General features: G+C 42.4%; 2 protein-coding genes across 2 annotated transcripts in view; one reads left to right on the forward strand and one right to left on the reverse strand.

Annotated features, from left to right (window-relative positions):
- Positions 1-299, reverse strand: part of LOC138948217 (general transcription factor IIH subunit 4-like) — a 15653-nt gene extending 15354 nt beyond the window's left edge. The window contains exon 1 of the mRNA XM_070319722.1: positions 1-299. This exon is cut by the window's left edge and continues 1 nt beyond it. Coding sequence (XP_070175823.1) covers positions 1-123 — 123 coding nt within the window. The 5' untranslated portion in view covers positions 124-299.
- Positions 300-1148: 849 nt separating this feature from the next.
- Positions 1149-14520, forward strand: part of LOC138948230 (uncharacterized) — a 39371-nt gene continuing 25999 nt past the window's right edge. The window contains exons 1-2 of the mRNA XM_070319745.1: positions 1149-1516; positions 11782-12489. Of these exons, the coding sequence (XP_070175846.1) occupies positions 11812-12489 (678 nt within the window). The 5' untranslated portion in view covers positions 1149-1516; positions 11782-11811. The remainder of the gene's footprint in view (positions 1517-11781; positions 12490-14520) is intronic.

The following is a 14520-nucleotide window of genomic DNA, read 5'->3' on the forward strand; positions in this document are numbered from 1 at the left end:
GACGGCGAGACAGGTGGCGGGGTGGTTGTACAGTTTGTCCAGAGTACTGGAGCCCAAAGACCGTAGGTACGCGTGCAGGTCTTTGCACTGGAGACGGCGAGACGGACCTCCTCCCGTCGCCATCTTGTCACTTTCTGTACTGTGGACTCTTGATCTTGCTGCACTTCAATTGCAGTTATTTTCTCACATGCTTTTATTGGCTATTAATAGTATTGTAGCCTCTTGTAGTGGCTGTGTACATGTTGCCGACTGACAAATGAAAACCGGAAACTCTGGTTCTGATTGGGAAAAGCGAGTAGCTTCCCTTGACTCAAGAAATTACCGTCTGAAAAGAGTACTGCTGTTGCGACCCATCTCGTCATCGGTGCTTTTCCGGAAAGGACCTGCGCTTAGTTGGAATTCCAACAGTGGCCGCCATTGTAGGAATTCCAACTTTGCGCTACGCGATTCTAGAAATGTACCGCGCGCATAGTGAGAATTCTGCTCTTTCTTAGAATGCGATGTAAAATGACACAAGTCATGTTGGTGTGACAGGGTGACCAGTCACCAATTGAGTAACGTCATAGTTTTTGTTATTGTCCAGTCTAGTGTTTAATATAGTTCATGTTGCCGATTGCTTTATGTTTTGTGTAATGCCATAAGTTAAATTTTGAGATGCACATAAGCACGCTTAGCCGTCTGTGTCCATGTTCTGACTAGTCTTTGATCCTTTGAACGTAAGCCGCTCTCCTGGGAAGAGACGGCGAGCCGCTGGCCATGTACTATGGCGGCCTCTCGGCTAGCGGCATGTAGCAGTGGTTTTCACGTAGGTGTTAATTCCTTTGTCGGATCGGGTGGATCGAATACCAGCTCAGCTGGCAGGTGGTCAGTTGTGTAACTGTTATGACCGACCCGGGATAGCCGCCGATAATACGTGCGTGTGGTTATCCACCTTCATCACAGACATCATAGTGGTGAAGGTTGAAAGTCAAAATTTACAAAAATGCGCTTGAAAAAGTGTAAATAATCACAGTTCAACATTCCCACGTAAATGCAATCAATGAAAAAAATCGATGATGTGATGCTACAACACCTACGTTCAAAGTGTAAACAAAATTTATGTGATAATCTAATTAAGAGAAGAGATTTGTAATGTTGTGGAGAAACTCAATCTCATCCCGCGGCTTTTTGTCGATGCAACCGACCCCGCGGCTTTCAGTCGACGCAACCGTTTATACGCGTGTTGGTGCTAGCAACATGACAGATGACATCATTATGACTCAGATCGTAGCGGTGTGCATTGCCTGCCTCCACCTGCTCATCGCAACACAAGCAGGTAATCTCGAACCAGAAGTCGACAAAATCTGCAGCCACGTGTAAGTACGTCACTACAACGTGTCTGCTTGCAGCCAATGGAAGTGCGCGTGTTGCTGTCACTCGTTGTAGTGTGTAAATGGAGTACGTCGAACGCGGCATAGAACATTCCAGCTCGTCTAATGGATATAAACTGGTCACGAGAGAGCGCTGAGTACTTACAGTATGTATATATGTATAGATGTGTGTGTATGGCGCGTGTTGTTGTTTGTTGTCGTTGCAACCAGTCTGTGTGCAGGGGCGGACGAGGGGGGGGTTTCTGGGGTTTCCGGAAACCCCCCCCCCCAGCCAAAAAATAAAAATATTTTTGTGTGTTTTTTTGGGTTGAGTTTCAATTTTGTGGGTATTAATCAGTGACAAAATCTGCTGCCTGGAACTGGTAATGATCATCCTCAGAATGCACCAGCTTGCACCATTTTGCATCCTTTTTTTCAAAATTTTCCGGGGGGGCATGCCCCCGGACCCCCCTAGCAAGCTAGGCGCTTCGCGCCGTCGGCTCGGCGCTTCGCGCCTTCACACCCATATCTTCACAATATACTTTTGGAAACCCCCCCCATAAAATGAACTGATCCGCCCCTGGTGTGTCGTTTCCCCTGCCGCTGTGTTGTCAGTCCCCCCCCACTATACTTCCCCCTTCCTGCCCCTTGTGTATGTAAGACGGTGGTCACAACAAAACTGTACCTGTTCATTCGGTGATATATTCCTTGCTATGTCGGAATCATGCACACGATGTAAATGTTCACCTGCAGCACCACAAATCAACTCGAATGCAGTGCTTGTTTCATATGCATTGGAAGTTACTCGACGTGTTGTTGTCCGTGTTGACAGGTTGGTATGTCAGGTGTGTTGTCGAATTTGTCCAGCATGCAAGTTGACATGTTTGTGTTTGATTTGCATCGAACGTACAGTCTTGTATGAAATGGAAATTAAAGTTGAAGATGGCTATGTGTGAATTATTAAATATTGTTACTTTTAATGTAAATGGTTTGGGAGATTTTAGAAAGAAACAAGTCGCGTAAGGCGAAAATACAACATTTAGTCAAGTAGCTGTCGAACTCACAGAATGAAACTGAACGCAATGCAACGCAACAAGACCGTATACTCGTAGCATCGTCAGTCCACCGCTCATGGCAAAGGCAGTGAAATTGACAAGAAGAGCGGGGTAGTAGTTGCGCTGAGAAGGATAGCACGCTTTTCTGTACCTCTCTTCGTTTTAACTTTCTGAGCGTGTTTTTAATCCAAACATATCATATCTATATGTTTTTGGAATCAGGAACCGACAAGGAATAAGATGAAAGTGTTTTTAAATTGATTTCGAAAATTTAATTTTGATAATAATTTTTATATTTTTAATTTTCAGAGCTTGTTTTTAATCCAAATATAACATATTTATATGTTTTTGGAATCAGAAAATGATGGAGAATAGGATAAACGTAAATTTGGATCGTTTTATAATTTTTTTATTTTTTTTACAATTTTCAGATTTTTAATGACCAAAGTCATTAATTAATTTTTAAGCCACCACACTGAAATGCAATACCGAAGTCCGGGCTTTGTCGAAGACTACTTGACCAAAATGTCAACCAATTTGGTTGAAAAATGAGAGCGTGACAGTGCCGCCTCAACTTTCACGAAAAGCCGGATATGACGTCATCAAAGACATTTATCAAAAAAATGAAAAAACCGTCTCGGGATATCATACCCAGGAACTCTCATGTCAAATTTCATTAAGATCGGTCCAGTAGTTTAGTCTGAATCGCTCTACACACACACACGCACGCACGCACGCACAGACACATACACCACGACCCTCGTCTCGATTCCCCCCTCTACGTTAAAACATTTAGTCAAAACTTGACTAAATGTAAAAAGATGTTTTTGATTTGTTGAGAAAAAGCGGGTTTGGGTGCGTATCGCTAGCTCTACGTGTCATTTGTGCTACGTGTCATTTGTGCTACGTGTCATTTGTCCTTCGTGTCATTTGTGCTACGTGCCGCTATCGCTACGTTGATTAGTGCTACAAATAATTTGTCTATGAGTCGCTATCATTCGTTCATTATCACTACGTGTCGACAGCACTACATCTTTTAGCGCTACGTGTCATTATCGCTACGTGTCAATACCACTACTTACTGACGACTCTCTCTTTCTCATTTTTTTCCGTCTCGCTCTCACTCCTTCTGGTTTGTGTGTGTATATATATATATATGTATGTCTGTTTCAGTGTGTGCGTGTGTGTGTCTGTTTCAGTGTGTGTGTGTGTGTGTGTGACTCTCTCTATCTCTCTCTCTCTCTCTCTTGCTCACTCGCTCGCTCACTCTGTCTCTGTCTGTCTCTCTCTCTGGCCTTAACTTATATAATAAACCATTCTGAGTTTTCTCTCTCTCTCTCTCTCTCTCTCTCTCTCTCGCGAGATTTCGCCGAGCGGGCAGGTCGGAGTTTTTGAGCTGCGCTTCAATTTAACCAAACGTCGCCAATAACTCTTCAAAATGACAGTCGTTGGCTTGCCAACTGCTGCAGAAACAACCCTCCAAGCCCTGCTCCACAACCACCAAGTCACATCGTGGAAAATCGCCGGCAATGGGAGCAACTTGACTTTTGTTGTCAGATTTGCACCGGCGACCACTGATGGCGATCAAGCTACACGCTACGTTCACAGTGTCACCCAGGAGAACACGGTCCAATGTTTTCGCAGAAAACCACCGAGCCAGATGAGAAGAGACAAGAAGAGAGCCGAGGAAAGAAAAGCAAAACGAGAAGAAGAAGCGAAGGCAAGTGAACCTTTTAATGGGCCGCTAATTGAAACCACCCCCGAAAAACTACTGTGTCATTTCCACACCTCAGAAGTAAACACACAGGCTGACACAGACATCAACACATCACGTGATACACGCAGCCTGGCCACCCCAACACAGCACACACCTGCTGCAAGCTCAACCACGTGCGATAATGTCAACCCTGGGGTGTGTAGTGCTGTGACGTCACAGACAGCAGACGACGAAACCACAGTATAGCTGAACTGGCAGCAACGGACCGAGAGTTTGAACCAGATGATGTCTACGACTTAGCCTCACACTGCTCAAAGAACGTGCGACTTAAAGAGAAACTGTTAAACAGGAAGAGGAACCGCACTCTCACAAAAGTAGTGTGCGAAAGAAAAGGTGGAACAGTTTTTTTGAACAGTTTTTATTCACAAAAAGCTCTTTTGAGCCACATAGTGAAAACAATTTACACTTAATGAACATGCAAAAGTACAAATGGAAAGATGGCATGAAGCAAAAACATGGTTATGATGTAAACGAAAAAGAGATTTTGGGAGGAAGAAACAAGTATAAACAGATCAAGAGCAATTTAAAAGATCAACATGCATTTGTGACATCGATCATACATATCAGTGTCAAAATGTTATAGAGAAAAATCAAAGTTGGAGTGAGTGACAAAAACAAATAAAACTGAAATACTGCACGGTAAGACTAGATTAAATAACAAAGAGATTCAAATTGTAAGACGCTGCACACCCCTCACACACACACCTTCCCTACAAATGAACACATCCAAGGGAAGCAATAGCTGAAAAGAAAATTTGTGTCACTGGTACTCTGCCTTGAGGAGTTGCTTCCCTTGTACCGTACTACGAGAGCTTTGTTCGCAACAATTTGCATGTGTTGATGCATCACAGCGTCGCAACCTCTTGCGTGACGTGACATAAAACTGGAAACCAAAGAATGTAGCATGCAGTTGTTCAGCGAGAGCGTAAAGCACATGCAGTTCTTCTTCTTCTTCTTCGTTCATGGGCTTAGGCTCCCACGTTCACTCATGTTTTGAGCACGAGTGGAATTTTACGTGTATGACCGTTTTTACCCCGCCATTCAGGCAGCATACGCCGATTTCGGGGGAGTGCACATGCAGTAGGATGTCATGTTTGCTAGGTCTTTTTCTTTACAGGGGAAAAATTGACTGACAAGATCTTCAATTGCATGATGTCACATATTTTCGGTTGGCACATTTAGGTATAGTCGTGTACACACGCACACACACATTCACAGAAAAAGTATATATTTACACATTGTACACTGATTTTTAATCCCATGCAGTGGGGGAAAAAACTGAAGTCTTTCCTTATGCAGCTTACTTATAAAGTTTAAAGCCCTCTGCCACAAATTTACCCAGGTTTAGCAGCTTTTTTCGATTCGGGGTGGTAATGAGATTAGAATACTTGAAAAAGTTGGGATGTTGTCTAAAATGAGGGGGAATGAATTTCTCACGGATTTCAGCTAAGGCAGGGCATTCCAAAAGAAAGTGAAATTCGTCTCCAACTCTATTTAGGTTGCACTTTGTGCAGACTCTTTCATACTTTGGGAGGTTGGTGTATCTGCCTTTCTCAATTGGAAGCTTGTGGTTACTCGTTCTAAATTTTGTTAGAGCGATTTTGTAGCAATTAGGTAGTTTATCGAGATAGCTCTCATAATGAAAATTCATCTTGAAGAGTGAATAATTATCAGCCTTACTGCATTCATTACAGGCCTTGGTCCAGTCTTGTATATAGATGTCTTTGAGCTTTTGCGCAAGAGTATTTGCCAGCCAATTGGTTGACACGGAATTAGGGAATAACCACACAAATGATAAACCACAATCATTTAGAATAGATTCTATCTTTTTTAGCCACTCACTCTTGTACACATCATATTTGGCACACTCATTGAGAGTGCGTAGCATCTGGCACGATGATTTTTTACTACAAGTAAGGTCTGTTATCAATTTATGCCAAAATTTAACCATCCTGCAGTAAACATGGATATACAATGGATACTGTCCAGTTTCCCCATAGACCATGCAGTTTGGTGTGGACTTTTTCAGGTGTAGTATAAAGTACTTGCAGAATTCAAGTTGGAGAGTTTCAATTATTTCTATTCCTGTGTAACCCCATACTTCACAACTATAGGTCAAGATAGGTGTGACTAGTGTTTGGAAAAGTTCCAGCTGGGTTTTGATTGGGAGATCCAGTTGTCTACTCTTTCTAAGGAGGGACATCATTGCTTTTCGGGCTTGATCTTTAAGAAGTTTAATGCCTACTTTGAAGTTTCCATTAAAATTAAATGTTAAGCCGAGGTACTTAAACGATGAGACATGATCAAGTTTCTGGTTTTGGAACTTAAAGGAAAACTGGTAGTTTGCTTTCTTTCCACAGAAAATCATGACTTTGGTTTTAGAGCAGTTCACTTTCAGTTTCCAATCATTGCATTCTTCATTGGAAAGAAGACGCTGATTGCAAGGGGAGACGACTACGTCCTGACATAGAACTGCGAAACAGCACAGACAACGTCATTCCGAGAAGAGGAGGAAACGCCCCCGTGTGTCCGGCGTCTGCCCCAAGTCGACCGGCGCAACGTCTTTGGAGAAGAAATCGACCATCTCACTACTGACCTTCATGTCGTGTCTACACTGGTACAGTGCTACCTCCGTGCCATGCCAGACTGACTGTTGTCGCAAAACTACAGGGCACACATATTTCATGTGTGTTTGTGACAAACCGCGATCGATATGGAACAATACCGTGTTCAAGTTCGAAACGGAAAAGTTATTTCCCGACTTGGATTACAAGTTGTATGCTTCGGACCGAATCACGATGCATTGTTTTTGTGTAACAGACTGAAACCCCTGTATGTGTACACTGATGTTCGTGGATCGTTCGATTACCCAACCCCCCAGCACCCTTTTGCTATAAACAATATGAGTTTTCGCAAATAAACATTCTGATTCTCTCTCTCTCTCTCTCTCTCTCTCTCTCTCTCTCTCTCTCTCTCTCTCTCTCTCTCTCTCTCTCTCTCTGTTTATTAGACATTTGTATTAGAAGTAAGGACCGGTTGTAAGAAAAGGCGTCGCCTTAAACCTCCACCCCGTATAACCGGTTGGTACGAAGAAACTACCCACGCTCCGGTTCAATCGATTTCAGCTCTCACGCGGCGGCAAAGCGAGGTGAGTTGCTCCACACATTGCATCATAACTTTCACAAAAAGACATTTTATCGTATTATTGTTGTTTGCACTTTAGCATAAGAAGTATGCGTATCATATTCCAGAATTATTTTATTATTTAAATGCACTTGTAAAAGGGGAGCAGAGAATATTGACACATTTCAAGCGTTCTGCGCCAAAATGTTGACTTTTCATTGTTATTATGGAATATTTAATGCAAGTAAAAGATTATAGTCAACGGGAAAGTCAAGATTAATCAATTCTTGAAACATGAGTGTACTTTTTGGTCTTTGAAAAGTTGCAATTCGATTACATGTCAAGAAATCGCGTAGCAACCCTACAAATTGCCGGTTGATACTCTCACGCTTGCTTTATTTTGAAAGGTTGCGACTCTCACGCATACTCGGTTGCGACTCTCACGCAGTTTTTCAAATGGAAAACGGAGAATATTTCATGTCTTAGCATGTTTACCTGTTTGGATTTGATGCAAAATCTCTTAACATTCGAGTGTTTCTAAATCCAAACCTTCCATCACCGCTGGTGCAGATTAGACCTGCCTGACTGTCTGCGTGCGTGTTAGAGCTGAAGACGAAGCCTCAATCGCCAAAGCGTCACCCATCTGTAGGTTCTGAGCATCGGATGTACGTTGATACGTTGTAAGATCCGCACGGAACTGTCTATGCAACTTTTCCTAGTCACAGGTGTAAGGTTCGATCTTTTCTTTGCAATTTCGTCCTCTGTGTACGTAGCAAAACGTTTCACCATTTTCGGTTTTCGTTGCAGACGACGATAGTGAAAGTAGTACCTATTGTTTTGTTTTGACCTTTCGTATTCACACGCCGTGGATCGTGTAACTCTGCATTTGCGCCACCGCAACTTGTTATCGCTTCACGCCGACGAAGAGGCAAGCTGCGAGGTAGGTCTCTCGAATGATAAATTAAATTGTTAGAATGCTAGGCACTCAGCATCCCGCAGTGGGGCACTGCGGTTATGAAATTAAAGGCCCCTCCTGTTTTTGGAACCGCAGGAGCTTTCTAGTTTGCTGTTAGGTAGATTTTTGGTTCCTCTTTCCTGTCATGCTCTCTTTTTCTTCATGAATTCTTTTCTTTTTTCTGCCTTCTTGCTCATTCACCTGTATTTTTTCCAAAAATCTCTTCTCTTGCCGCTTGTCTCGCGATTCATGTATAGTTTAATCTGTTAGTGTTCTGATGTAAGTCCAGCAGTAGATAGGTTAAGCCTATTTTAACATACTGGAAACTGGTAATCTTCCAGTAGGTATTAATTTAGTTTTACTAAAGCCTGCTGGGACACAAGTAATGGGTTAGTGCATTTGTAAACAGGAATCGCTTGACAAGTGGCCCCCTTCATCCCCCCCTTCCTCGTCCTGATATGGCTCTGCGTAGTCGGCTGGACGTTAAGCAACAAATAAACAAACAAACAATACGAATTAATTTCGTACTCGGACCCGGCTGGTCTTGACCTATTTTTGGATCTAAATTTAGATCAGGTAGATCACCACATCATGCACAAAAAGACACGTCACTAAGCAAACTATGTCAGACATCATCATGAGTTTTTGTAAAACAAAATGGAGGCCGGAATCACTCAGTTGAATCGAACTCCGACCAAACACCACGTAATAACTAGGTTAATTTATGCACTCACGTGAACAAGAAACTGTCGAGCTTCACAGATGTCGTCGTTGGGTAGTTTTGGGTTTGTTTTACTACCATAGGAGGATTTTTGAACTGTAAATGCACTCAGCTGCAACAAAAACGCAAAACGAAGACTGTGAGCTGCACTGTGCCTTTAAGACCTTGTTTTCTCCGATTTTGGGAGATCTTATAAGGGGGATTTAACTGTTTCTAAGATAAGGTATCCGTTCACCACACTAAAAATACAAGTACCCCTTAACATGTTATATTGCGAACTATGGAGTTTTTACTACCATTACCCCCTATCCTTGCAAAAAAGTAATTTCCTACCTTCATAATTTTAATATTGCTTCATGGGTGATAGCAAATATAAATTTCTTGAAACTGTCTTGCACAGTTTTGAAACATGAGCAGTCCGAGATATACTATCATCAATCAAAACACCTAATACAGTCAGAGTTGGTTATAACGTAACCGGTTATAAAGTACATTTTATGTTTTCCCGCCCAGCTCTGTTCTTATTTCATTACTCAAAATGAATCGGTTATAACGCAACCAGTTATAACGTAGATCGATTATGACGTATATATTTGTTGTTCCCACGCCAGAAAAGGAACCGGTTAGAACGTATTCAGACATCATAATAAAGCAGCGCTTCCGAGTTATAGGCTGTTTTCTAAAATTGCCTTTTCCGTTTTTCACTGTAAAAAGACGTAGCTTATACAACATAAGTAAACAACTTCCTGTGTACGTAGGGAGGGGAGGGGGACGGGGAATACCTACTGTCTGACTCTCGGACTCTTCGGGATCAAAGTTCTTTTTGGTAGCCGATGATTATTCATTCATCCACAATTTCAACTTTGGTTTTGTTAGCGCTATACAGTTTTTGCCTTCGAGCTTTTGTTCACGCTAGATTATGCTTGAAAGGTATATGGTTCCGGTTATAACCTTCCCGCAGGAAAACGCAATTCAGCATCAGAGTCTAGGAAAAGTGCCTAAAGAACGTTGTCTATATTTACGATGCTTCAGACAAAAGCTATTACAGTTTGAAAATGGGATCTTTCCCTGAAGACACTGCCTTATCGTTCTGATTCTCAGTTAAAAACTGATCATGACAGTTGTATGATCATGTTTTGTTTTGTTTTTGAAAATTCACCATCGCTGTTTTTGTTTTGTTTTTGTTGTTTGTTTGTTTGTTTGTTTTGGGTTGTTGAATGTTGTGATTTTTTGTTTTCCCACAATGACAATTTCCTGGGTTTGTTTCAGTTGCAAAGTACATCGGGAATTTTTGACTCACATGCGAAGCAAAAGTGAGTCTATGTACTCACCCGAGTCGTCCGTCCGTCCGTCCGGACGTCCGTCCGGAAAACTTTAACGTTGGATATTTCTTGGACACTATTCAGTCTATCAGTACCAAATTTGGCAAGATGGTGTATGATGACAAGGCCCCAAAAAACATACATAGCATCTTGACCTTGCTTCAAGGTCAAGGTCGCAGGGGCCATAAATGTTGTCTAAAAAACAGCTATTTTTCCCATTTTTCCCATTTTCTCTGAAGTTTTTGAGATTGAATACCTCACCTATATATGAAATATAGGGCAAAGTAAGCCCCATCTTTTGATACCAGTTTGGTTTACCTTGCTTCAAGGTCAAGGTCACAGGAGCTCTTCAAAGTTGGATTGTATACATATTTTGAAGTGACCTTGACCCTGAACTATGGAAGATAACTGTTTCAAACTTAAAAATTATGTGGGGCACATGTTATGCTTTCATCATGAGACACATTTGGTCACATATGATCAAGGTCAAGGTCACTTTGACCCTTATGAAATGTGACCAAAATAAGGTAGTGAACCACTAAAAGTGACCATATCTCATGGTAGAAAGAGCCAATAAGCACCATTGTACTTCCTATGTCTTGAATTAACAGCTTTGTGTTGCATGACCTTGGATGACCTTGACCTTGGGTCAAGGTCACATGTATTTTGGTAGGAAAAATGTGTAAAGCAGTTCTTAGTGTATGATGTCATTGCTAGGTTTAGTTATTTGACCTTGACCCTGAAGGTCAAGGTCTTGTAAAGGTCAAGGTCAAGCATGTGAGTCGTATGGGCTTTGCCCTTCTTGTTATTCTTGTCCTAAAGTCGAGGATTATTATTATTACGTGGTAGCTTGATTATTATTCTAAACGTGATACACAGTAAAGGTATACTTTCCAGAAATAATCGTATTTTCTTTCAGTATTCTTTAAAGGCACACTCAGCTTCACGTAAGCCATCAGTTTCTGGCCACAGACACTGTCAGGCTTTTACACACAGTACAAACGCCCTTTCGTTTATACACTCGCCGCTTCAGAACATCCTAGGCATATGATGTCGATCTGTTAATAACTGTATAACCAGAGACTGCCTACGTGTGTACGATAATATTACACAATTCCACGCAACAAACGTGCTGACCTAAATCACAGAAGCAGGCACAGTCGCTGGGCCTTCCTCCGTTCAATGTTTTGTACTGCTCTTGTTCAGCCAGTCCTCCGTTTTTTAGATGCTAGAATTTGCGAGTGTGGCGAGGAAGTAGCGTTACTTAGGCAATTCTCGCCGCGAGAAAATCTAATTTAGCGAGCTGAACTGAACTGCACTGACAAGGACGCATAAACACACACACACACAAACACACACACACACACACACACACACACACACACACACACACACACACTCTCTCTCTCTCACACACACACACCGTCCAACACACACACACACACACACACACATTTGTATGATCCATATCTTTTCCAGGGAAATCTTCCTCACCTGGTCAGTACAAACATGGCGGCTGCTCCAGCCCACCCCGACATGGCCTTGTGGCGTCAGCGGGTGCAGGAGTGGTACCCGCATCTTTACGAACGTACCCACTTCCTGCCACCCGTCCATTTCCACAGGACGCTGCATAAGGAAGTGACGTTAGCATCCGGGCATCCCGTCCTTGTGACACAGCCACCGAGTGCTTGCAAACCCCCCGACGATGGGACATTTCTGTTAATAGATGATGTTCGTAGTAATCAGAGTCTGCAACAAGTGTTAAACTGTCTGGGTCAGTTGTCCAAGGGAGAGGTCATGTTCGTCATGTCTGAGTTGAAGTTTGGCGACTATCTCAACAAAAAAGCATATGCTGCGGCCGCAGCAAGTTTACCGAGACCCCAAGACCTGGAATCAGTTGATAAGCATGAAGGTGACTTTGATGTGCTGGTCATTCACAGGCATTACGGAATTCTGGCAGGTGAAATCAAAGCCATAGGAGACACGGGGGGGAAATTTACACAACGCTCATTAAAGAAGAAGGTGGATAAAGCCATCACACAGCTGAACAAGGCCAAGGAGGTCTTACAACTTGTGGTGTCCGACTTGCAGCCCCCACGGCCCCGGGTTCAGACAACGTTGATGCTGCCAAACATCGCCAGAGCTCGGCTACAGCGGCTGTTGTCTAATAATAAACCGCTGACACAGGTAGGGCTCCCAACTGTTGGTTTTCTTTTCTTCATTCCTTTATTTAATTCATTTACATGTATACATGTTTTTATTGTTTTTTTTCCATCATGACTGTGAAAATCGTGACTTCCCTGTTTAAACGATTTAGTGCATCGCCCAGCTATAGTCAAGGGTCAACCCGACGGGGCTGGGTTAGAGATGATGTTTTTCAGAAAGCTTATTTAATTTAAAACCGATGTTCGGTGGACGAAAAATGGCTCCATTGTACCGCTTTTGAGTGAAGAGCGTCTTTGTAACCTAACCCATATTCTGCCATAAACGCAGTTTTGGCACAGGGGGTATGTTATAAATAAACGTCGTATACTTCGTTTCGGCAAACAAACATTTGTAAATTATACATTGAACAAAAGCTAAGGCTTTGTTCTATCAGGCACTATACAAACAATATTCTTCCTATTGATACTTTTAGACATTAACCTGCGAGTGTTGAGAAAATCAAAATATGTCATTCTTCCAGACGATAAATGAAGATAATTCAGTCCCAGGTTAATATTGCAATCATAAATACACACACAAGTCGATTTTTTTTATTGATGGACTGGCTTGGCATCCATATTGGTTAGTTCCATTTGGCAGACACCAGCCATATGAAACAAAATTGAGTCAATGTGCATCAGCTTCAAAAAAGAGAACAAGATCGACTTGGGAAAAAAGCTGACACAAATACAGCCCTGGAAGAAGATAGTTTTGTCCTGCCAGATGTCATTTGATGCAGCATACGAAAGATGAAACTGTTATAAGGAAATACGTCTTTGTTTAAAGGGATATTGTTGTTTTCTAATTTTTCACTTCCGGTTTTGCCTCATTATGTCAAATTCTTTAAAACTCGTATTTAATATATATATTGATTTCTTTTTAAACAAAAGTATGTTTTAAGTCGTAATGCTGAAAGGAATTTTTCAGAAAGGTAGAGCGACGTTCGAACATTTAGCGTCTGCTCTCGCAAAGCGCGTTTGCCGAGTTCACTATGACACGTCACTTCCGCACCGCTCGCGTGGAATTTATCGTTCGCCAGTCGTTCGTCTATTGTTCATCGTGTGACGGGTCAATGGCCTACGATGTGATGTGCGATCGGCCAAAGACTGAATTGCAAGACTGAATCGCAACGACCAGGGCCGGACCCAGGGGGGGGGGGGGGGGGGGGGGGGGGTTCCAGGGGTTCCGGAACCCCACCCCTGGAAAAAGCATGTACCTTGCTTTGAGTGGGTTTTTTTGGTTTTTGTTTTTTTTAAATAAATTTTGTGTGTGTCTGTAACAAATTTTATTCAATGTGAAATCCGATGAGAAAAAGGTACCCCCCCCCCCCCCCCCACACACTGACAGGCCTTAACTCGCAAAACAAGGCCTAGAATGCACCAGATTGCACAGATTTTAACCGTTTTTGAAAAATTTTGCGCTTGTGGCTTTGCCACTTCGCTGATTTGCCCCCCCCCCCAAAAAAAAAGGAGGAACCCCCCCCCCCCCCCACTGCTTTGCAAAAAAAAACCAAGCTAGTTAGCAAAAAGTGGTCCATATTAGGGGCCCTTCCCCTATTAGAATGCACTATAACATGTTTTACTTACTTCCAATTAAAACTGTATATATTTGTATTTTATGTCTTGCATATTTTCAAATGATTTAAATGAAACACCCAACGCGGCGACTTTGCTGATAATGATATTTTAAAGAAAGAAAAATACGTCATCACTACATAAACAAGTGTAACCGAGTGCCGAAACACTACGATCACCTCGGGAAGCGAAGTGTAATCAAACAGGTTTGAAAATGTCAGGGCTAATTTCTTAGCCCTATAAAAACTGTTATGCAAACCCGAAGGTTTCCATGAACATTCAGACAATCGGAAACCACCAGACCCCATCACAAACAGATTTCCACAATCCACGGGTGTTGACTTTTAAAGGCCAACAACTCGGGTGCAGAGTCTGCTGTGAAAGGAGCGGTAGCCTCCCCTGTCACACAAGAACAATGTGACGTCATTTTAATTGACTT

The sequence above is a fragment of the Littorina saxatilis genome, linkage group LG15 (assembly GCF_037325665.1).
Source record: "Littorina saxatilis isolate snail1 linkage group LG15, US_GU_Lsax_2.0, whole genome shotgun sequence".
Classification (NCBI taxonomy): domain Eukaryota; kingdom Metazoa; phylum Mollusca; class Gastropoda; order Littorinimorpha; family Littorinidae; genus Littorina; species Littorina saxatilis.